At 52.4% G+C, this 22,425-nt stretch overlaps 3 protein-coding genes across 3 annotated transcripts; all 3 read left to right on the top strand.

Annotated features, from left to right (window-relative positions):
* Positions 1–788: 788 nt before the first annotated feature.
* On the top strand, positions 789–3,446 carry LOC135422821 (protocadherin gamma-A10-like). Its single transcript, XM_064672328.1, has one exon. It carries the CDS (start codon positions 945–947, stop codon positions 3,444–3,446), a length of 2,502 nt encoding a protein of 833 aa, XP_064528398.1. The 5' UTR covers positions 789–944.
* A 7,130-nt stretch (positions 3,447–10,576) lies between these two features.
* On the top strand, positions 10,577–15,766 carry LOC135422820 (protocadherin gamma-B5-like). Its single transcript, XM_064672327.1, has 3 exons — positions 10,577–13,033; positions 13,359–13,377; positions 15,456–15,766. Exons 1-3 carry the CDS (start codon positions 10,577–10,579, stop codon positions 15,764–15,766), a joined length of 2,787 nt encoding a protein of 928 aa, XP_064528397.1.
* Positions 15,433–18,299, top strand: LOC135422393 (protocadherin gamma-A10-like). The gene has a single exon (XM_064671488.1). It carries the CDS (start codon positions 15,777–15,779, stop codon positions 18,282–18,284), a length of 2,508 nt encoding a protein of 835 aa, XP_064527558.1. The 5' UTR covers positions 15,433–15,776; the 3' UTR covers positions 18,285–18,299.
* Positions 18,300–22,425: the final 4,126 nt, after the last annotated feature.

Raw genomic sequence — 22,425 nt, 5'->3', positions numbered from 1 at the left:
AGTCCTTTACACCTTGATTTCTGAGGAAAGAAAAGCCTCTACCTGGGCCTATAGAATGACGTGATTGTATGTAAATATGTATAATGTTCACTGCAGGTGCTTTCCAGCCTCTTGAGTAGTGGTAGGTACAGTCATAAAGGAGTGATCAGGTAACGGACAGCCTGCAACACAGGGGTGAGAGAATATGAATTTCCAGGAGTAGGGGAGCCTCCTCCTGTACTGTGGCCTCGGAAAGGTCTTTTAGGGAGAAAGTCCGGAGGGCCTGGCAGATGGGGGAGCAACTCATCTCCTCCGGAATTGTAGGGAGTTGGGGTCGTTTGGGTCTCAGTTTCAGTGGGTTGACAATATTTTGTTCCAGCTTTAGAGGTCTCAGTATCAGTCAGTGTTGGTGGAGTAGTTAATTTAGGTATTATGGACTAAGATATTCAAAATCAAAGTTCCAGACGCCCAGCTCAATAAGCTTAATACCTGTGGTTTTCCGGGAGGGGGGGTGCATGTCTAATTGTGTACATCAGACCCCATTTTCTTTTGCTACTCTTGTACCAGTTATTTAATTTTAACTACTAAAAATACTTACGATGAAAGTTTTGGTTTTGAGCTACTGAATTACGACTCGTAACACTCGGTACGTCGTATTAAGAAAACTACATGACATATACATAGTGCGTGCAGTGCCGGGAGGAGGCTGCGGGCGCCGCTGTTGACCGAGAGGAGCGAGAGGAAGGTCGGAGCGCTGCAGCCCCGCCCGCTGCGGCCCGGCTCGATCGCTGGATTCCTGGATCGGCGGCCGGGCGTCCCCACGCTGCGGAACCGTGCTGAAGAGACACAGAGAGCCCGGCGGCAGCGGCTGGGAGCGGCGAGCCGGAGCTGCACCGTGAGCCCGATCGGTGAGCGGCGGCGGGAGCTCTCGACGCAGTTGCGGTGCCGGCGGTGCGGCGGCGGCGATGTGCGCGGCGGGGAGGCGCTGGGGCCGGCGGCAGCGAGTGCTGCTCTGGGGCGTCCTGCTGGCGGCCTGGGAGGCGGCGTGGGGGCAGCTGCGCTACTCGGTGCCCGAGGAGATGCCCAAGGGCTCGTTCGTGGGCGACGTGGCCAAGGACCTGGGGCTGCAACTGCCAGCGCTCAGCGATCGCGGCGTCCGAGTTGTCACGGAAGGTACGAGGCAGCATTTTGCTTTGCAAGGGAAGACGGGACATTTAGTGACGGTCGAGAGGATCGACAGAGAGCAGCTGTGCGAGAGTGTGGAGCAATGCGTGCTGCGCTGTGAGCTGATAGTGGAGGCGGAAATGAAGTTTTATAAAATAGAAGTAGAAATCACGGACATTAATGACAACGCCCCGAGCTTCCGAGAGGCAGAAAAAGACCTGAGACTGAGCGAGACGACAGCCCCGGGGTCACGGTTTCCCCTGGCCGAGGCTCACGACCCGGACTCTGGACAGAATTCCCTGCAGAGCTACGAGCTGAGCGGCGACGAGCACTTCTCGCTGGCCGTGCAGACGGGCCCCGGCGGGGATCAGCGTCCCGAGCTGGTGCTGGCGAAGGCGCTGGACCGGGAGGAGGCGGCGTTCCACGAGCTGGTGCTGAGGGCGAGCGACGGCGGCGAGCCGGCCCGGACGGGCACGGCGCGGATCCGCGTGACGGTGCTGGACGCGAACGACAACGCGCCCGTGTTCAGCCAGGCGGAGTACACGGTGCGTGTGCCGGAGGACGTGCCCGTGGGCTCCGTCCTTGTCACTGTCACGGCCACCGACGCCGACGAGGGGCCGAACGGGCACGTGAAATATAATTTCCATAAAATTTCAGATCGGGCTTCGAAACTTCTTTATCTGGACTCTGAGACAGGAGAAATAACTATCAAGAACGACTTGGATTTCGAGGAATTCTCCTCCTATGAACTGGAGGTGCAGGCACGGGATGGTGGAGAGCTCTCCGATACGGCAAAAGTCGTGATCACTGTGACAGATGTCAATGACAACGTGCCTAAGATTTCCGTGCGGTCGGCTCTGAACGAGATCTCAGAGGACGCCCCACCAGGGACTGTTGTGGCCCTGCTGCACGTGCAGGACCGCGACTCGGGGGCCAATGGTGAGGTGCGCTGCTCCCTCGACAGGGCCGTCCCCTTCCGCCTGGAGAAGTCCTTGGATGACTACTACCGCGTGGTGACGGCGAGAGAGCTGGACCGGGAGCAGGAGTCGGAGTACAACGTGACGGTGCGGGCGGCCGACGGCGGTCGTCCGTCGCTGCAGAGCAGCAGGGTGCTGTGTGTGCGGGTGCTGGACGTGAACGACAACGCGCCGGTGTTCTCGCAGGAGCGCTACAGCGCTCGGCTGCCGGAGAACAACGTGGCGGGCTTGCTGGTGCTGCGGGTGCGGGCGACGGACTCGGACTGGGGGGAGAACGCGCGCGTGCGGTACCGGCTGGGAGAGGGTGGTGTGCGGGGCTCGCCGCTGTCGTCGTACGTGTCGGTGCAGGCGGAGACGGGCGCGCTGTACGCGCTGCGCTCGTTCGATTACGAGGAGGTGCGCGAGGTGGGGCTGTGGGTTTGGGCGGAGGACGGCGGCTCGCCGGCGCTGAGCAGCAACGTGTCGGTGCGGCTGGTGATCGTGGACGAGAACGACAACGCGCCGCAGGTGCTGTACCCGCCGCCGGCGGGGGCTTTGTCGGGCTCGGTGTGGTCGGGCGTGGAGCTGGCGGCGCGGTCGAGCGAGGCCGGCGCGCTGGTGGCCAAGGTGGTGGCGGTGGACGCGGACGCGGGTCAGAACGCGTGGCTGTCGTACGAGCTGGCCAAGGGGACGGAGCCGGGGCTGTTCCGCGTGGGGCTGCACAGCGGCGAGGTGCGCACGGCGCGCTCGCCACTGGCCCGCGACGCGGCGCGCCAGAGCCTGGTGGTGCTGGTGAAGGACCACGGGCGGCCGGCGCTGTCGGCCACGGCCACGCTGAGCGTGGTGCTGGCCGAGAGCGTGGCCGAGCTGCTGGCCGAGCTGGGCAGCGCGGCGCGGGCGGAGGCGGAGGCGGGGGCGGGCGAGGCGGGCGGCAGCCTGACGCGCTGGCTGGTGCTGGCCGTGGCCGCCGTGTCGTGCCTGTTCGTCGCCTTCCTGCTGCTGCTGCTGGCGCTGCGCCTGCGGCGCTGGCGGCGCTCGCAGCAGCAGCTGCTGGCGGCGGGCAGCGGCGCCTTGCGCGGCGTGCCGGCCACGCACTTCGTGGGCATCGACGGCGTGCGCGCCTTCCTGCACTCCTACTCGCACGACGTGTCTCTCACGGCCGACTCGCGCAAGAGCCACCTCCGCTTCTCGGCCGCCAGCTGCTGCGACACCCTGCCGGCCCGGCCGCCGCCCGACGAGCCCGCGCCGCTGCTCGGAGACGAGGAACCTGCCGGTGCCCAGCAGGCGGACCCCGCCCCTCTCCCGGTGAGTTCCTTTTACTTCATTTTCCTTCTTTTCCTTTCTTAATAGTTCGCATTTTTTTCCCTCCTTTCTGTATCATTCTTTGTGCATGTAGATATGAATAGATACACGGAGACTCCTGTGCTCTTGCCCCTTGTTCATACAGGGCCTTATTGTTTATCGCTCGCTCAGGTTGGTGTGGAATGCTGAAGAGGTGAGGGTACTGTACCCTCTCCTGTTTCTCTAAGTGGGAGTAGCTGTTAAGTCGATACCAATGTAACATAAGAGGCACATCTACTTTATAATCTCTGTGGTGTTGAACCTTGCAGAGAACTGCATTTCCCTTTCCTGAAGAGTTAATGTTATCTGTGTTTTATCTCTGTAACTGGCTTTTTGATTACATGTGATTGGCAATTATGAGTGTCAAAGAGTACCATGCAAGTTGTGAGTGGCTGGAGATGTGAGTCGCGGGAGCTGTGCATGAGAGACCCTTGAGAGCCACAGAAGAGATATTTTTCTAGAAGACATGTTATTCCAGCTGTATTGGGAGTTTTAGGTATTTTGTCCTGTGTCCCTGTAGGTTGCTGTTCTGGTTTGAGTATTGTTGGGGGTTGTTTGTTTGTGTTTGTTTAGTTTTGTTTTTGGTTTTGTGGGTTTTAATTGGGGGGGGGGAGTTTTTGTTTGTTTTTCACTAACAGCATAGTTATGTTCTTATGATAAATACCATTATGGAGCCTTTGTGAAGAGATGACAGATTATTCTTTCCCTACTAAATACCCGAATTACCTATCTAACCTAACTGCCTTTAATAAGAATATATTGCATCATCTCTTTCATTATGCATGTTTTAACCTCTTGTCTTGCTCATTGTGATGAGCCAAAGGTGAGGAATTTTCTCTGATGGTGTGTGGAAGATCATATGCATTCCATTTGCCCAACTGTCCAGTAAGTGCCTTTCATATTTACAGCTGTCAAGAGAAAGACTTTCAGACACTTTTTTCCTTAAAATGTCAGTGCAGAAATGCTCTTGCTCATCACACACACACGGTGAAAATTCAAATATTGTCCAAGGTAAGGAGAAGTTGTCTGTGCAGCTTTTCTTCTGATAGAGTTTATCTGCAGATGATGAAGATTAATGCAATCTGTCATGGGTTTGAGGAGTGTCTCGGGGGTCCTGTGTGTGAGGAGATACTGATGGAGACAAGTGCAAGTGCTTTGTTGCTGCCCTACAAACATGAGTCTGAGGGTGTCTTTTTTTTTTTTATGTTACACTACTCAGATTTTGACAGGCCTACTTGTGTGTTCATCAGTTTGCTTTCCTGTTGCATGATGATTCCTATGAATGGTGGTTATTAGGCATAGATGTAACCTTTGCATCAGTTTGGTAGTGTAATGTATTTTCTGGGTTGCCCTTGTGCTGGAGAAGGATGTTGCTGTCTTTCAACTGACACTTTAATGACCAGGACTATACCTGAGCTCTATATTGCTTATGGCCTTTAGATCTTTTTATGTTTCTTCAAATTGTATGAAGAATGAACCTGTGCTGTGGTCTTTGGGGTCTGCAAATTTGTGTGCACCACATTTCTTTCATTGATGTCTCTCTGCAAACTTAGCTCTTTATTGTATGATATTTGGGCAAGGTGAAGAGTTCAGACTGCACAGAGAAAGGACAGGTGCAAGAGTTCACTGTGGTACAGTTTGAAATGGCTAAAAGGAGGGTCTCAAGGTTCAGTTTTCCCCAGTTTTTAGATGAGGCCCACAGATGTGCTTTCATGCATTTCCTTTTTTTTAATTATCCAAAGGAATTCCTTTGAGGAACTATGGCTGTAGTCAGTGGTGCGAGCTCCTGTGTGAACCTTGTGTGTACTTATTAGCAAGTAGTTACTTTTTCTGTGTATTTATTACAATTGACTCAATCTGAAATGTTAAGATGTGATTTTTACACTTTTGCAGGTTTCCCATGATTGTCTTGTTTCTTTGTTCACTTCTAAAGTTGGGCTTCTTTGTATGGTAGTTCTGAAAACATTCATATAGTAAAAGACTGACAGATTATCAGGCTGGTGAAGTGGTTTCTATCCATAAATTGAAGACTGACAGCTGCCAAGATGTGATGGGTTAACCTTGGAGAGCTGCCAGGTGCCCACCAAGCTGCTGGAGAATGGAGAGAAAATACATAGAAAGGCTCATGGATGCGGATAAGGATGGGGGGATCACTGAACAATTACTGTCATAGGCGAAATGGATTCAATTTGGGGAAATTAATTTAATCTATTGCCAATTAAAAGTCAGATCTGAACAATGAGAGACAACAAAATTCAATTTATTACCAGTCAAATCAGAATAGGGTAATGAGAAATAAACCCAAATCTTAAAAACACCTTTCATCCATTCCTCTCTTCTTTATGGGCTCAACTTCTCTTCCAATTTCTTACCTTCTCCTCTCAAGAGGTGCAAGACACTGGAAATGAAGTTGGGGTCAGTTCATCATGACCACTCCTTCCTCCTCATGCTCTTCCCCTGCTCCAACACAAGGTCCTACCCATGGTAGACAGTCCTTTATTAAATTCTCTCTCTGAATCCTTCCCACATGACACGGATCTTCAATATCTGCTCCAAAAGGGGTCTTTTCCACAGGGTGTAGTCCTTTAGGAATGCTCTGTTCCAGCATGGGTGACCTGTGGGGGTCACAGGTCCTGCCAGCAGACCTGCTGCTGCACGGGCTCCTCTCCACAGGGACACATGTTCTTCCAAAAACCTTCTACAACGTGAGCTGTCCCCAGGGACACAGCCTTCTTCAGGGCACATCCACCTGCTTCAGTGGGAGGTCCTTCCCGGGAAGCAGGTGGGTATCTGCTCCACCACAGACCTCCGTGTGCTGCGGGGAGACAACCTGCCTCAGCATGGTCTCCATCGGGGGCTGCAGGGGAATATCTGCTCCGGCACCTGGAGCACCTCCTTCTTCACTGACCTTGGTGTCTGCAGAGCTGTTTCTCTTGCATATTCTCACTCATCTCTCCTGGCTGCCATTGTGTAGCAGGTCTCAAACCTTCTTAAATATGTCACCACAGGGGCACTATGACCAGGGCTGACTGGTTCAGTGGTGGGTCCATCTTGGAGCCAGACGAAACTGGCTCTGTCATACACAGGGTTACCTTCTGGCATCTTCTCACAGCAACCATCCTTGTAGTCCCCCTGCCACCAAAACTTTGCCACTCAAACCCAATACACAAGACAAAGACTTTGATGTACTTCTGCTCCCATAAAATGGCACTGAATTAAAAGAACGTGGCTGATATGTGAGGAATAGTTGGATATTGTCCATCTAAAGGCTGTGAATGCAGATCAGGAAGGGTTACAGACTGACTTGGAACCAGGAAAACAGGTGAGTCAATGTGATTTTGGCTGGGCAATTATTTGATTTTATGTCTGGTAGCAAGGCCTGTGCATTCATGCTGTGATCCTGTTTCCCCTGTCCTGAAAGGCAATGGCAGGTCTCCAACAAGGAGATTAGCTGTGTATATAGAATGATGATGGTCTTCCTGCTTGGAGAGGACTCTTTCAGTGGGGACACCTGTGGGAAGGGGAGCCCCAGCACCAGCACAGAATAGCCACTCGTGGACACTGTTTTGCCACATGACTATAAACCTGTGCTCGTTCTCGATTGTCTTGGAGCCTTTCTGAATTCTGTCCACTTTCCTTTGGGTTTCTCTGGGTGGTGAGGATGGAAAGTGCTGATCTGTGTCTCCATAAAGGAATGAAAGTAGGAAGAGTATAAAACCCTATTCATCCAGAGCAGGAATTGAGGCACAGCACAAGCTTTTTCATCCTACATTTAGGCTCACTGGAGAGTTTCAGGTGATTCAGCTGCTGCAAGGAAAAATGGCAAAGCTAGGTACTGTGAACCTAAACAATTTTGATTTGCAGTGAGATTTTTTTTCCCTTTGTAAATACTTTCCCTGATTGGGGTGCACTTGGCCCTGGTTGATAGCACTGAAGAGAGAGCTGTTGGTTATTGTTGTTTTGATAATGGAAGTCCTGAAGGAAACACGTGTGTGTGATTCCATGAATTGAGAAATTAAGGTTTGTTCTACATAAAGAACAGGAAAGCATAAAGAGAGGAGTCTCAGTGTCTGTCATCCCAGCTTTTGGAGGAAGGCTGCTGCAGAAATGTTAGCATTAGTAGGATGGATTCATTTTCTCCAGGTATGATTCCTCTGGGTTCTTGCAGCAGCTATTTCTCATTGTTTATTTCATATTTAATGACAGTATTTTTGCCATTCCTCTTCTATCTCCTATTTACAAGTGAAGGTCTAGGGAGATGTCAATGTATATCTGAGGGTAGAAACCCTGCAGGGCTGTAATTACTGAGTCCTAAATACTGGATTTCATCCATACATACTTTCAAGGTTTGCAGCTGCCAAAACAAATACTTTGATATAGTTCTGTTTCCATGAGACATCCCCAAATGAAATGCTTTTTCATCTGTGGCCAATACATGACCAATAGCTGGATTTGTCCATGGTGCAACTAAAGGCTGTGAATGCAGAGCAAGGAGGGTGAGAGGCTGACTTTGAAGCAGGAAATCAGGTGGGTCAATGTGGTTTTGGCTGAGCAATGGTTTGATTTCATGCCTGATGCCAAGGCCTGTCCCATTTTTTTTTTCTGATCTTGGTTTCCCTACCCTGAAACACAACAGCAGTCCTCTGATAATAGAGCATTTGTACAATAACTCTGCATTTAGAAGGATGATTTGTGGGTAGCACAGCTGACAATTCCTGCGGGAGACCACCTTTGTTCAAATTATATATACCTGTAATGTTGTAAAGTAGAATTTCTTCATAGTTGTAGTAACACTCTTTCAGGCCTTCATTTCCTGGAAGGTTTGTTTCCCCCATTTCTAGAAAGTGCTTTTGCATTTGAATTTGTGAGTTGTTTTGTAGCAAATGTTTACTGTAGCCACCTAAAACTCTCTGTGTGAGAAAAAAAAAAAGAAGAAACAGAAGTTAAAACAGAATCTGTTCTACCTTCTCAGAACACATGGTTTGAGAAACAGGACAACTATAAATCCTTTAAACATGCAGCTTCAGTTTTGTGGGAGATGAGCAAGCTACATGGTAGAAAAATTGATGAGTTCTGTTGAGTACTTCATTATGTGTTAGTGCCTCTGGCTCATGTTACAGCAGATGTGGAAGGGAAGATGTGAGGGGGATACATTTGTCTTTTAATGTCATGGGTGAATATATGTACATATGACAGTAGAAAAAATTGCATCTTTGTGCAACTGTGTGTGAGATAAAAGAGAGATTCTTTTGAGTGAATGGCTCAATGACCCATCTCTGCTGTATGATGACTCCTCTTTTAGTCTCTCTGGTGCTTTTGAATGCTTATCTTTCTTCTCAGAATGATCGTGAGCAGGCAAATATATTTCCATTCTAGGTATGATCATGATGCATTGTCCTTTCATGAGATATTTTTGTCAATCATGACTGTCAGAAGCAAATCTACAAGATGTTCAGGAGAGATTGGAATGACGATGTATAGGTTAAATAGCTTAAAATTCCTGTGTGAAACCTCCTTTCTCTGTCTCTATGTCCCTGTAACTGTTTGACAAAGTAGTAATTACTTCATCAAAGTAGTGATTACAGTTTCTGTCCTTGATCTCCCTTAGGAATTTGTTTCCTGGAGAGTCATGATTCATGTTTTCCACATGTAGATTGTTCTTTTGCATTTGTAGCTGTGAGTATTTTGCAGCAGATACTGAATTCCCTTGAGAACCACAAGAGGAAAAAAAGGATGATAGGTGCAAAGAAAATGAAATAGAAGATAAAATCTAGTCTTTCCCAAGTCCTTGCATTCAGATACAGTCCTTTCATAAAGCATTTACACTTACAGCTTCATAATCATAAGAGATAATCAGGCTACAAAGCAGTAAAATTCACAAGAACTGATGAGAAATGAACTCTCCTACTACATAGTCCAAAGTAAAACTTTAGCACCCTGCTTGTGTGTTCAGACCTTTCTGATCTCTATGTGTTCTGGGAAGTTATTTTTCAAGGCAGAGACTTAGCAAAGCACCTGTACATTCCAGGAATCCAGTATTTCCCTCAGAGGGCTCAGTCACAGCTTTTTATTAATAAGCAGATCTGAGCTTCTGCTTTGTAAGAAGGACTTTGAGGAGAGCACTTGCACACAGCCCTACCCCTTTCTGACTCCAAGTGGGTAACAAGCATTAAACAAGATCCAGGAGCATCAGTGCATAGCAGCAGTTCCCTCTGATCCCCCTCTGGCAAGCTCTGGAACACTGTACAGAGTGTACAGCGCTGCTGGCCAATCTTACCTACCTGGGCATTATTCTTGTGTCTGTGAGGACTACACGACTGTGCCTCTCTGTGTGATTTCCTACATGGCTGGATGCGTCACAGCGGTGAATAAGCAGCCACACGTGGGACAGAGGGAAGTGTTTGATTTGTCTTCTTTGGTTTAGTAGGTGCCAAGGATTTTTGTTGTTCTGATAAAAAGAACATTGGAAGCTTAATAAATTACTTCAGTCCAGTTGACAGAGACCTAGTAGCTCTTTGAAATCAGCGCAGCTTGCTTAACTTGCATCTTGAGACCTCAGTGATCCTTCAGGTGCTCTGGGGATCAGTTCTTAACGTAAAGTTTTGGCAAAGCTGCTGCAAATGACGGCACAGAAATTCCTTGCTTTGATGAGGTCAGATAGAGGTTTTGGATTTGTATATAAATTCTCAGAAATCTTTGAAAAGAATTCAGCTGATCATGCTGACCATAGATGGGCTGACCAGATGATGGGACTTTTCCCTAAGAAGAGCTTTACCCTAAAAACTCCGAGCATCCAAGCAGTATTAATGCTCGGCTAGCAGGCGGCTGCAGTGTTGTGTCGGCGCCTCCGGGTGCCGCTGTTGGGCCGCCGCCGAGCGTTGCTGGAGCCGCCGCCGCCGCCGCCTGTGCGCGCTGTCCCCGCAGGCTGCTGGCTCGGGCGGGCAGTGCGGGCCAGAGCGGCAGCGGCACGGGCAGCAGAGGCGAGAGGCGGCGCGGGCAGCAGAGGCGTGCGAGTTGGAGGCGGCGGCGGGCCGGGTTTGCTTTGTCGGGCGCTGCTGGGGCTGCGCAGAGCGGCTGCGAGGGAGGCGGGGCAGCGGCAGGAGCCTTGCGAGCTCGGCGAGCGAGCGCTGTGGGCGATGTCGGGCGGGCGGAGGGCGAGCGGCGGGCCGGGCGGCGGGCGAGCGCTGGGGCTGGGCGCTGTGCTGCTGTGGCTGTGCTGGCGGGCGGCGGCGGAGCGGCTCCGCTACTCCATGGCCGAGGAGCTGCCCAGAGGCTCGCTGGTGGGGCCGCTGGCCCGGGACCTGGGGCTCAGCGCCGACGAGCTGCCGGCGCGCAAGCTGCGGCTCAGCGCGGACAAGCAATACTTCACGGTGAGCGAGGGGAACGGGAACCTGTACGTGAGCGAGAGGCTGGACCGGGAGGAGCTGTGCGGCGAGTCGTTGTCCTGCTCGGTCAGCTTCGAGGCGCTGGTGCACAACCCGCTCAACGTCTTCCATGTCGAGGTGGCCATCGAAGACGTGAATGACCATTCCCCGTCCTTCAGCAAGGCTGCTCTGGACCTCGAGATCGGGGAATTAATCCCTCCCGGTGCTCGTTTTCCTCTGGAGATGGCCCAGGATGAGGACGTGGGAAGCAACTCACTGCTGACTTACCGGCTCACCAGCAGCCCCTCCTTCTCTCTGGCGTTCAAGGAGAGCCCGGACGGAAGCAAGCAGCCTGAATTAGTGCTGGAGAAAACGTTGGACCGGGAGAAGCAGAGCTCTTTTGAGCTGCTACTGACGGCAGTGGATGGCGGGGAGCCCATGAGAACTGGAACTGTTGAGGTTCGGATCAGCGTGACTGACGCTAATGACAACCCACCCGTATTCTCGCAGGATCGGTACAGCACGAGCCTCCGGGAGGACGCACTGCCGGGTTCAGAGGTATTGAAAGTGTCAGCCATAGATGCCGACGCCGGCACCAATGCTCATATCACCTATCATTTCGGCAAAATGCCGGCCAAAGTGCTTCAGCAATTCGTGGTGGACAGGGAGAGCGGGACAATCACACTGCAGGAGCCTCTGGACTTCGAGAACACGCGAGCGTTCAGCTTGCCTGTGGAGGCGAGGGACGGTGGCGGTCTGGTGGCGCATTGCAAGGTGGAGGTGGAGGTGCTGGACGTGAACGACAACGCACCCGAAATCACCATTCTGTCTGTGTCGAGTCCGGTGCCCGAGGACGCGCCTGTCGGCACCGTGGTGGCCCTACTGAAAGTGAACGATCCCGACTCCGGCGAGAACGGTGAGGTGTCGTGCGAGCTGTCGGGGGAGGCGCCGCTGTCGATCGTGGCTTCGTCGGGCGGCTCTTACAAGGTGGTGACGGCGAGCGCGCTGGACCGCGAGCAGGCGTCCGAGCACCGCGTGACGGTGGTGGCCCGGGACCGGGGCAGCCCGGCGCTGTGGAGCAGCAGGGAGCTGGTGCTGGAGGTGTCGGACGTGAACGACAACGCGCCGGTGTTCGAGGAGGCGTCGTACAGCGCGTACGTGCGGGAGAACAACGCGGTGGGCTTGCTGGTGTTGCGCGTTGTGGCTCGGGACTTGGACGCGGGCGCGAACGGGCGCGTGAGCTACTGGCTGTCGGGCGGCAGCGCGGGCGCGGCGGGCGCGGCGCCGCTGGTGTCGGTGGAGGCGCGGAGCGGCGCGGTGTACGCGCAGCGCTCGTTGGACTACGAGCAGTGCCGCGAGTTCTCGGTGGCCGTGCGGGCGCAGGACGGCGGGTCGCCGGCGCGCAGCTCGACGGCCACGGTGCGCGTCTTCGTGCTCGACCAGAACGACAACGCGCCGCGGGTGCTCTACCCGCCCCCGCCGGCGGCGTCGGGAGCGGCGTCTGCGGGCTCGGTGGGTTCGGCTTTCGAGGTGGTGCCGCGTTCGGCGTCGTCCGGGTACCTGGTGGGCAAGGTGGTGGCGGTGGACGCGGACGCGGGGCGCAACGCGTGGCTGTCGTACGAGCTGGTGCAGGCGTCGGAGCCGGCGCTGTTCCGCGTGGGGCTGCAGAGCGGCGAGGTGCGCACGGCGCGGGCCGTGTCGGAGAGGGACGCGGCCAAGCAGCGCCTGGTGGCCGTGGTGAAGGACCACGGCGAGCCGGCGCTGTCGGCCACGGCCACGCTGCACGTGGTGCTGGCCGAGAGCTTGCAGGAGGCGCTGCCGGAGCTGAGCGAGCGGGCGGCGGGCGCCGAGGCGGCGGGCGAGCTGCAGTTCTACCTGGTGCTGGCGCTGGCGCTGCTGTCGGCGCTGTTGGTGCTGAGCGTGGCGCTGGCCGTGCTGGCGCGGCTGCGGCGGGCCGGGCCGCCCGCCGTGCTGCGCTGCCTGGGCGCGCAGCGCTTGTCGCTGGCCGGCGCCGCCTTCCCGGCCGACTTCTGCGAGGGCACCTTGCCCTACTCCTACAACCTGTGCGTGGCGGCGCCGCCCCGCGCCAACCCCGAGGCCGCTTGGCCGCCGCCGCCGTTGCCCATCGTGCCCGCGGAGGACCTTGTGGCCGGGGAGCCCTGCGAGAAGCCGAGCCCGAGCAGCAGCGCCGTCGTGGAACAGCCGCTTGTCGAACCTGACGCACCGCAGGTCAGTAAATCTCACGCTGTTCCCCTTGAGCCTTTCTTAACAGGCTTCCTTTTTTTCCTACTTTCCTATGAATTGTGTGCGTGGGTTTTGCTGATCCGTGAAGGAAGGAAGAAACGCTGTATCCCCTTTCCACTCTCAGCAGGCTGCCAGCCGCGGCGTTTGGGTCTTCAGGGCTCACAGCTCCAGTTTCACTTGATAGATTTTGATTACAACTCCCATTTGAGTGGTTACCCGTGATCGCAGTATATCAGTGGTCCTGCATGGTTAGAAAATGAGCTGAATGCTTGGTGTTTGAGATTTCTCCTTCTGATCGCTTTTCCCCTAGATTGATATACCTGCACCTGGTCAGTACTGTTTCGGTATTCACTCCGAAATGTAACGTGCGCCTGGCTCTATAAACTAAGAAGTTACATGCTTTTCCTAATCCTCTTCCGCTTGTTCCCCTATGGTTTGAGAGAAGCCTGCTTAACATACGGTAGCTCCAGAAGGGCTGAATAAGTACTGCTTGTTTAACTCAAAACCCATTTTTAATGGTGTTTTCCAAGTTGTCCTGTATTCTCTTATGTTTTGAGGGAATGCTGCTGCAAAAGGGCAGCATGAAGTGGATGGATAAATTTTATCCAAGCATAATTTTTCACTTTTTTTTTTTTTGTACAGTTGTTTCTCAGTTCAAAGGTGAACAAGGATTCTTTCTCTGCAGAAAGAGATTTGCTGATTCCACGTGACAGAGGTCAAAAAGGGATTTGATGTTTGGGTTTTTTCTTGTTGATTGGTTTGGGGTTTTTCCCCCTGAAATGTGCGTGTTTTCAACATGAAAGATGTTTGCAGGTTTTTCCTCCCTGATGGAAGAGAGCGTCGACCATGTTTTGGGATAAGGTTTCTTTAGAAATGCTAGCCCTGGCGGGGCTGGTTACTTGTTCTGGGCATCGTTTCTCTCTGCAGTTTTTTCTCTCTTTCTTTTATTTTTTTCTTCCCCATCCTTTTCTGGTGAAGATGTTAAGTGAGATCTCAAAACCAGACAAACAAACAAAAAAACCCCAACCCCAAACCAAACTGAAAGAACACAAAAAAACCCCCACAAAAACCAAACCCACGCAAATCCCACATCTAGTTTTGTGTTTCAGAGCCTGTCGTTTACCTGATCCGTTGGTACCAAAGAGAGGTGCTTGGACCTGGTAGATCGTGTGGATCGTGGAATACTAAACCGAGGATTTGGGTCTTTCAGACTGTTTTTACAATAGTTGTTTTATCTGCCTGCTTTACCAGGAGAGGCCTTTACACATATCGAAAATGACAAGGGAGTATGCAAAATGACAGACATTATACACTCGAATAAAGCCTTTTTTAAACCTTTAGAAATAGCCCATATTTAAGGTTTCCAGCTCAATTTTTCCTGTTCTTCTCTCCTACACTATTTTGTTTAAAAGTTTTCGAACCAGAATGAAGATTGAATGATTAGGTGAATACTTTCCTAAAACCAACAAGCATTTACAGAGTGACTTCTGACGAAAAGAAAGCCTTTTCCACGTCCTTAAAACTATCGAATTAATTAAGTGTAAAGAAAACTGTTACCCGTCTGCAATCACCATCGATTTTGTTACAGTGAGCTGGAGAATAGGAACAGGAGCCGAGGCAGACATACTTCTTTTTCTTCTTGCTCTTTGCCTTGTGATTCGCGGGGAGACAAGCAGACTATTCTGGCGTTGTTCATTGCAGCTGCTTCCTGCCTCAGGGTCAGTTGTAGAACAGTCAGTGCGAAGTGACCTATAGCCTGAAACCGGGGGGAGGTGGGAGAGAATGATTTCCGAGCAGTAGGGGAGCCTCCTGTACGGTGCTCAAAGGGAAGTCTTACAGGGAGCGATAACAGAGCCCCCGGCAGGTGGTGGAACAAACTACCTCCTCCGGAGCTGTTCGGGTTTCGGGTTGTCAGAATTGTCGGTTTCAGTGGATCGATCCCAACTTCTTCCACCTTTAACTGTCTTATCTCAATCAGTGGTGCTGGAGTAGTTAATTTAACTTAGATCCTGTTCCGTATAAACCGAAAAAAATTAAAGCGAAGTTCCTGCCACTTGGTTTAATGAGCTCTGCTGCTCCAGGAGCAGCTGGTGTGTCTGATTATCCCGTGTGGTATCTCGTAACCTCTATTAATTTACTGTCCCTTATCCCAGTATTTTTTTTTAATAGTAGGATAGGCCTTAGAATATTATACACATCAAAACTGACAAAAGTCTTTTACATGAGATATAATGATCTTAGCAACTGATTTTTTTCAGTGTGGTAGAAATATCAGTCCCAAAGAGAGGACTATGTCTTCCTCTCGGCTGTGGGTAACTCGAGGATCAAAGAAGAGATCGTAGGGAGAGAAGGCCAGGCAGCGAGTGGCCGCTGCACGGGGCCCGATGTCTCTGTGGTGACTGTCCAGCCCCTGCGATCTGCCCGTGGGCGCGGCACAGCAGGCAGAGCTCGTTGGCGCTCGGTGCGTGCAGTGCCGGGAGGAGGCTGCGGGCGCCGCTGTTGACCGAGAGGAGCGAGAGGAAGGTCGGAGCGCTGCAGCCCCGCCCGCTGCGGCCCGGCTCCATCGGTTTCTCACTCTGTCTCGGCAGCCGAGGGGTTTGCAAACGTTTCCCTGGTGCGGAGGCGAGCTCCAGCGAAGCGGAGGGGCGGGCGGCAGAGGCCGAGAGCGGAGGGCAGGTGCGAGAGCCGGAATCGGAGCGGGAGCTGGATCAACGCTAGCGAGGCGGAGATGTGCGCGGCGGGGAGGCGCTGGGGCCGGCGGCAGCGAGTGCTGCTCTGGGGCGTCCTGCTGGCGGCCTGGGAGGCGGCGTGGGGGCAGCTGCGCTACTCGGTGCCCGAGGAGATGCCCAAGGGCTCGTTCGTGGGCGACGTGGCCAAGGACCTGGGGCTGCAGCACTTGGAGCTCGGCGACCGCGGAGTCCGTATCCTGGACAAAGGTAGGACGCAGTATTTCGCCCTGCACGGGAAGACGGGACATTTAGTGACGGCCGAGAGGATCGACAGAGAGCAGCTGTGCCGGCTGGTGGAGCAATGCGTGCTGCGCTGTGAGCTGATAGTGGAGGGGGAAATGAAGTTTTATGGAATAGAAGTAGAAATCAAGGACATTAACGACAACGCCCCGAGCTTCCGAAAGGCAGAAAAAGACCTGAGACTGAGCGAGACGACAGCCCCGGGGTCGCGGTTTCCCCTCCCAGACGCTCACGATCCGGACTCTGGACAGAATTCCCTGCAGAGCTACGAGCTGAGCGGCGACGAGCACTTCTCGCTGGCCGTGCAGACGGGCCCCGGCGGGGATCAGCGTCCCGAGCTGGTGCTGGCGAAGGCGCTGGACCGGGAGGAGGCGGCGTTTCACGAGCTGGTGCTGAGGGCGAGCGACGGCGGCGAGCCGGCCCGGACGGGCACGGCGCGGATCCGCGTGACGGTGCTGGACGCGAACGACAACGCGCCCGTGTTCAGCCAGGCGGAGTACACGGTGCGTGTGCCGGAGGACGTGCCCGTGGGCTCCGTCCTGGTCACCGTCACGGCCACCGACCCCGACGAGGGGCTGAACGGGCAAGTGAAATACAGTTTCCAGAGGATTTCACACAGTGCTTCAGAACTTTTCCATCTGGATTCTGAAACAGGTGAAATAGCTGTCAAGAACGGCTTGGATTTCGAGGAAATCTCCTCTCATGAACTGGAGGTTCAGGCAGGGGACGGAGGAGAGCTCTCCGACACGGCGAAAGTCAAGATCACTGTGACAGATGTGAATGACAACGCTCCTGAACTGACAGTATCGTCGGCAGTGAGTGAGATCTCGGAGGACTCCCCGTCGGGGACGGTGGTGGCCCTGTTGCACGTGCAGGACCTGGACTCGGGGGCCAATGGCGAGGTGCGCTGCTCCCTCGACGGAGGCATCCCTTTCCGGCTAGAGAAGTCTTTCGATAGTTACTACCGTGTGGTGACTGCAGAGCTGCTCGACCGGGAGCAGGAGTCGGAGTACAACGTGACGGTGCGGGCGGCCGACGGCGGTCGTCCGTCGCTGCAGAGCAGCAGGGTGCTGTGTGTGCGGGTGCTGGACGTGAACGACAACGCGCCGGTGTTCTTGCAGGAGCGCTACAGCGCTCGGCTGCCGGAGAACAACGTGGCGGGCTTGCTGGTGCTGCGGGTGCGGGCGACGGACTCGGACTGGGGGGAGAACGCGCTCGTGCGGTACCGGCTGGGGGAGGGTGGTGTGCGGGGCTCGCCGCTGTCGTCGTACGTGTCGGTGCAGGCGGAGACGGGCGCGCTGTACGCGCTGCGCTCGTTCGATTACGAGGAGGTGCGCGAGGTGGGGCTGTGGGTTTGGGCGGAGGACGGCGGCTCGCCGGCGCTGAGCAGCAACGTGTCGGTGCGGCTGGTGATCGTGGACGAGAACGACAACGCGCCGCAGGTGCTGTACCCGCCGGCGGCGGGGGCTTTGTCGGGCTCGGTGTGGTCGGGCGTGGAGCTGGCGGCGCGGTCGAGCGAGGCCGGCGCGCTGGTGGCCAAGGTGGTGGCGGTGGACGCGGACGCGGGTCAGAACGCGTGGCTGTCGTACGAGCTGGCCAAGGCGACGGAGCCGGGGCTGTTCCGCGTGGGGCTGCACAGCGGCGAGGTGCGCACGGCGCGCTCGCCACTGGCCCGCGACGCGGCGCGCCAGAGCCTGGTGGTGCTGGTGAAGGACCACGGGCGGCCGGCGCTGTCGGCCACGGCCACGCTGAGCGTGGTGCTGGCCGAGAGCGTGGCCGAGCTGCTGGCCGAGCTGGGCAGCGCGGCGCGGGCGGAGGCGGAGGCGGGGGCGGGCGAGGCGGGCGGCAGCCTGACGCGCTGGCTGGTGCTGGCCGTGGCCGCCGTGTCGTGCCTGTTCGTCGCCTTGCTGCTGCTGCTGCTGGCGCTGCGCCTGCGGCGCTGGCGGCGCTCGCAGCAGCAGCTGCTGGCGGCGGGCAGCGGCGCCTTGCGCGGCGTGCCGGCCACGCACTTCGTGGGCATCGACGGCGTGCGCGCCTTCCTGCACTCCTACTCGCACGACGTGTCTCTCACGGCCGACTCGCGCAAGAGCCACCTCCGCTTCTCGGCCGCCAGCTGCTGCGACACCCTGCCGGCCCGGCCGCCGCCCGACGAGCCCGCGCCGCTGCTCGGAGACGAGGAACCTGCCGGTGCCCAGCAGGCGGACCCCGCCCCTGCCCCGGTGAGTTCCTTTTACCAGTCCTCCTCGATGCTTTTCTCTTCTTTCTAGCCTTTTCCCCATCCTGATCTGTGTCCTCTGTAGCAGGTTTTGCTGACAAGGAAGGCAAAGCTTCGTTCATTGACGTGCTGAGTGCTGGTGCTTCTTGCAGCGCGGTGGTGGACGTAGGTAGGATCGGGTCTTAGCCTTCGAAAATGCGGAAGAGGCAGAAGTGCGGCTGAATGTTCGCTAGAGTAGGGATTTATACATTTATGATGTCACTACTGTGTTGTATGCTTTTCACTGACTCAGTCTCTCCTGAGGTACCCAGCTCTTTTAGAACCTCATTGTTTCATCTCTTCATGCAGAGCTGTAAAGATACCTGTGAGAAGGTCATGACATGGTCCTGGTGGCTGCTTGATTAGAATTGCTTGCAAATCATTTCTGTCTAAGAGCACCATGCAAGTTTCGAGGGCTGCAGATGGGATCCTTTTTTGTGAGTGTCTGTTGAAGGACACAAGGCAATGTTTTCCCCCCTTCTCAGTTCAGTGCCCATCTGTAGTATCATGCACTTCCCAAAGATGCTTGGCTAGAAGACATGTTATTCCAGCAGTATGGGTTCCTGGGGTGGTTCCTCCCATGTGTTTGCAGGTGGATGTTATTTCTCAGCTAACAGCCTAATTATCTGCTTATGAGAAATGCCATGATGGAAGCTTTGGAAAGAGCAAAACTCGTGTTTCTTATGCACTAAATACCTGACTCTAAGTACCATAATCTAGAAGAGTATATTATGATCCTTCCCCCACTCCCCTTGCAGGTGTTAACTTCTTGCTTTGCTCGTTATGATGATCTAACTTGTACCTGGTCACATCTTTTACATTCATCGGACTGTTATGCTTTTCGTGTTCACAACTTTAAAGGGAAAGACTTTCAGAGACACGTTTCCTTAAAATTTTATGGAAGAAAATGCCTCACTTCTCACATACACACGACGAGAATGTAAATTTTATCCGTGGTAAGGAGAAGCTGTCTGTGCAGCTTTTTTCTGCGTGGAATTTATTGGGCAGTTAGAAAGTTCTGTGATAATTCTGTGATTATCATAGCTGTGAGCTGTGAAGGGTTTGAGGAGGGTCTTGTGGGCTATGTATGAGGACATACTGGTGGAGACAAGGTTTTTCCAATTCCTAAGCTTCACTGATGACTACATATTATTAATGTAAAGGTGTCCTATTTTTGAATATCACAGTGCTCAGACTGCACCTGGACAAGGTGTGGGTTCATGAGTTTGCTTTCATGTTGCATGTTATTGGGCATCAATGTACAGCTTATGTCAAGGTTTGAGAGCCATGTATCTCGAACTGCCTTTGTGCTGAAGAAGGATGATGATGCCTGAGCGGATACCTTGATGACTGGATTTTAATTGGAGCAGTATATTGCTTATGTTCTTGAGTGTCTTTTACCTTTCTTCTCTGTAGCATGATGAGCAGAAAAATCTCTTCATTTATCCATGTTGTGATCCTTGTTCTCAGATGAGGAGAAGTTGTCTGTGTGATTTTCTTCCATTGGTGTTTGTCTACAAAGACAACTTCCCTCTCACATAGCATTTGGGCAGGGTGAAAAATTCTGTCTGTCCAGAGACAGGGCTGGTAAAAAAGCTTGGTGTAGTTAGAAATGTCTTAAAGATGCAAAAATGGTGTAAAAGTTCAATTTTTCCTAGTTTTCATACGAGCCCCACAGTCATGGTTCCACGCATTTCCCCTCTTTTCTTGTCCAAAGAAGTTACACTGAGGAATTGCAGCTGTGGTCCTTGGTATGAGCTCCTGTGTGATTGTTCTGTGGACTTTTTACCAAGTAGAGACCCTTCTCGTGTACTCACTACTGTTCAAATTATCTGAAATGTCAGGCTATTGGATCTCACAGAGAAAGGTACCTCCACTTCCTCATAAAGGTACGTGGCCTGATCATGGAGCACATTACAAGTGTTTTGTCTTAGCAACTGGTGTTTTGTTCTTGCAAATTATGTCAGAGAACACCATGAAAGTTGTGAAGGGTTGGAGGAGAGAGTCCCTGCTCTCAGTACCTGTGGCTACAGTGGATGTTTTACCAACTAGATATCCTTCTTTTTTTATCTACTACATTTGATGTAATCTGAAATGTAGGTAGGGTACCTTCAGTTTTGAAGGTTTCCCATTTTTGCCATACTTGTCATGAAGGCCTAAAGCTGGGCCTCATTTTAGCTGGTAACTCCTAAATCATTAAAAGTTCTCTATTAAGTGTTTTGCTGGGGGGCAGTCTCCATCCATAACTTCAAAGTGTTCAGCTGCCAAGACAAAGGCTTTAATAAAATATTATTTTCCTCAAACATCACTGAATTACATGTCCTTTCCCCTGAGGCTGACATACAGTCAAAATACTGGACATCATCCTTGGTGGAACCAAAGGCTGTGAATGCAGAACAATGAGGGTGAGAGGCTGGCTTTGAACCAAAAAATAGGTGAGACAGAAAATAGGTGGGGTCTGCCAAGAAATTGTTTGATTTCATGCCTGGTACCAAGGCCAGTGCCATTTCTTCTCTGATCTTCCTTTCCCTGTCCTGAAAGACAATGACAGTCCTGCAGTAATAAAGTATTTCCATAATTACTGTGCATGCACAACCATGATGCATGTGTAGAACAGCTTATAATTCCTGTGTGAGGCCTCCTTTATCCACCTGTATCTCTCTAGAATGCTGCAGTTTAGAGTTCCTCTGTACTTGTATTTCTTTGTAGTTGTAATTACAGTTTCTTTCAAGCTGTTGTTTCCTGGAAGGTCATGGCTCTTTTTCTCCGTTTCTGCTAAATATTTTTGCATTTGAAAGTGTGACTGTGCTTTTGCAGCAAATCCTTGCTTCAAACTCCTCAGAAAGAATTTTGTGTGTGAGGAAAAACAAAGAGAAGAAAAAAGAGAATGTGCTGTAATTTCTGAAAAGACTGAACTTGAGAAATAGGCCCATAATAAGGTGTTTTCAATTGCAGCTTCATATTTGTGTAAGGTATGCACACCACAGTAAGACTTTTAGGGTCACATTTGCAGCCTGACACCTCAATGACTTCCAGGTCCTCTCAGGGAGGAATTTCCATACCCACAGAGAAGACTGAGAAGACTCTGTGTCAAGCCTCCTTTTTGTAATGCTTCCTTGCCTCATTTGTCTGAATTATATTCTTGGTTTTCTTTTCTTGATTTCCTGTGTATGTAGGTTTACTTGTAATTATCACCATAGCTTCCTTTAGCAGCACATGGTTGCCTCTTACTCATGCTACAGCAGGTGTGAAAGGCAGGAGGTGTGAGGGTGTCTGTGTGTTCAGTTTTTAATGAGAGGAATAGGTGTAAGTATAACCTTAGTAGAAGCAGAACAGTGTGTGTGATAAAGAGAGGAGTAGATTCCCCCTACACCATTGGTTTGAGGAGTCATTCTGGGTTGGATGACCACTCCTTTTTTATGTTGGCCTTTTATCACTTGTGTGATTTAGAATCCTTCTATTTCTTCTCAGAATGATGGTGAGCAGATAAATATACCTCCCTTCTAGGTGTAATTCTAGTGCTTTATCCTCTCATGATATATGCTTGCCAGTTTTGAGAAGGTCAGAAGCAAACTGCTAGTTGTGTGGGGTTGGAGAGAAGACAGGGGAGCTCTAGGAGGTGGAGCTGTAGAAGAACAGATGGTCATTTCTTTGCCTGTCACAATTAACACAGCTTGTACCTGATGGAGGACCATGCCTTTGAGTTGATTCTGCTCAGTAAGTTTGTCCTAAGAAATATTATTCCACCTGATTCATAAGGGAAAATAAAAATGTTTCTATATGTTATTATTAGTAAAAGGAGGGTTAAGGGGAATGTCCATCCTTTGTTGGATGTGAAGGGTAAGTGTAGTGACAAAGACTGAGGAAAAGGCTGAGGTACTTAATGCCTTCTTTGCCCCAGAATTTAATAGGAATCTCAGTTGTTCTCCAGGTCCTCGGTGCCCTGAGCTGGGAGACAGGGATGAGGAGCAGAAGGAAGTGCCCATAAAGCAAGGAGAATCCAAGTTTGCAGCAACTTGCTATACCACTTAATCACACACAAATCCATGAGGCCAGGTGAGATTCACCGAAGGGTTCTGAGGGAGCTGGTGGAAGAGCTCACTGGGTCACTTTTCATCACTGATCACCAGTCCTGGCTAACTGGAGAGCTCCCA

Source organism: Pseudopipra pipra, chromosome 15 (assembly GCF_036250125.1).
Source record: "Pseudopipra pipra isolate bDixPip1 chromosome 15, bDixPip1.hap1, whole genome shotgun sequence".
Lineage (NCBI taxonomy): Eukaryota > Metazoa > Chordata > Aves > Passeriformes > Pipridae > Pseudopipra > Pseudopipra pipra.
This window is presented reverse-complemented; position numbering and strand designations above follow the sequence as displayed.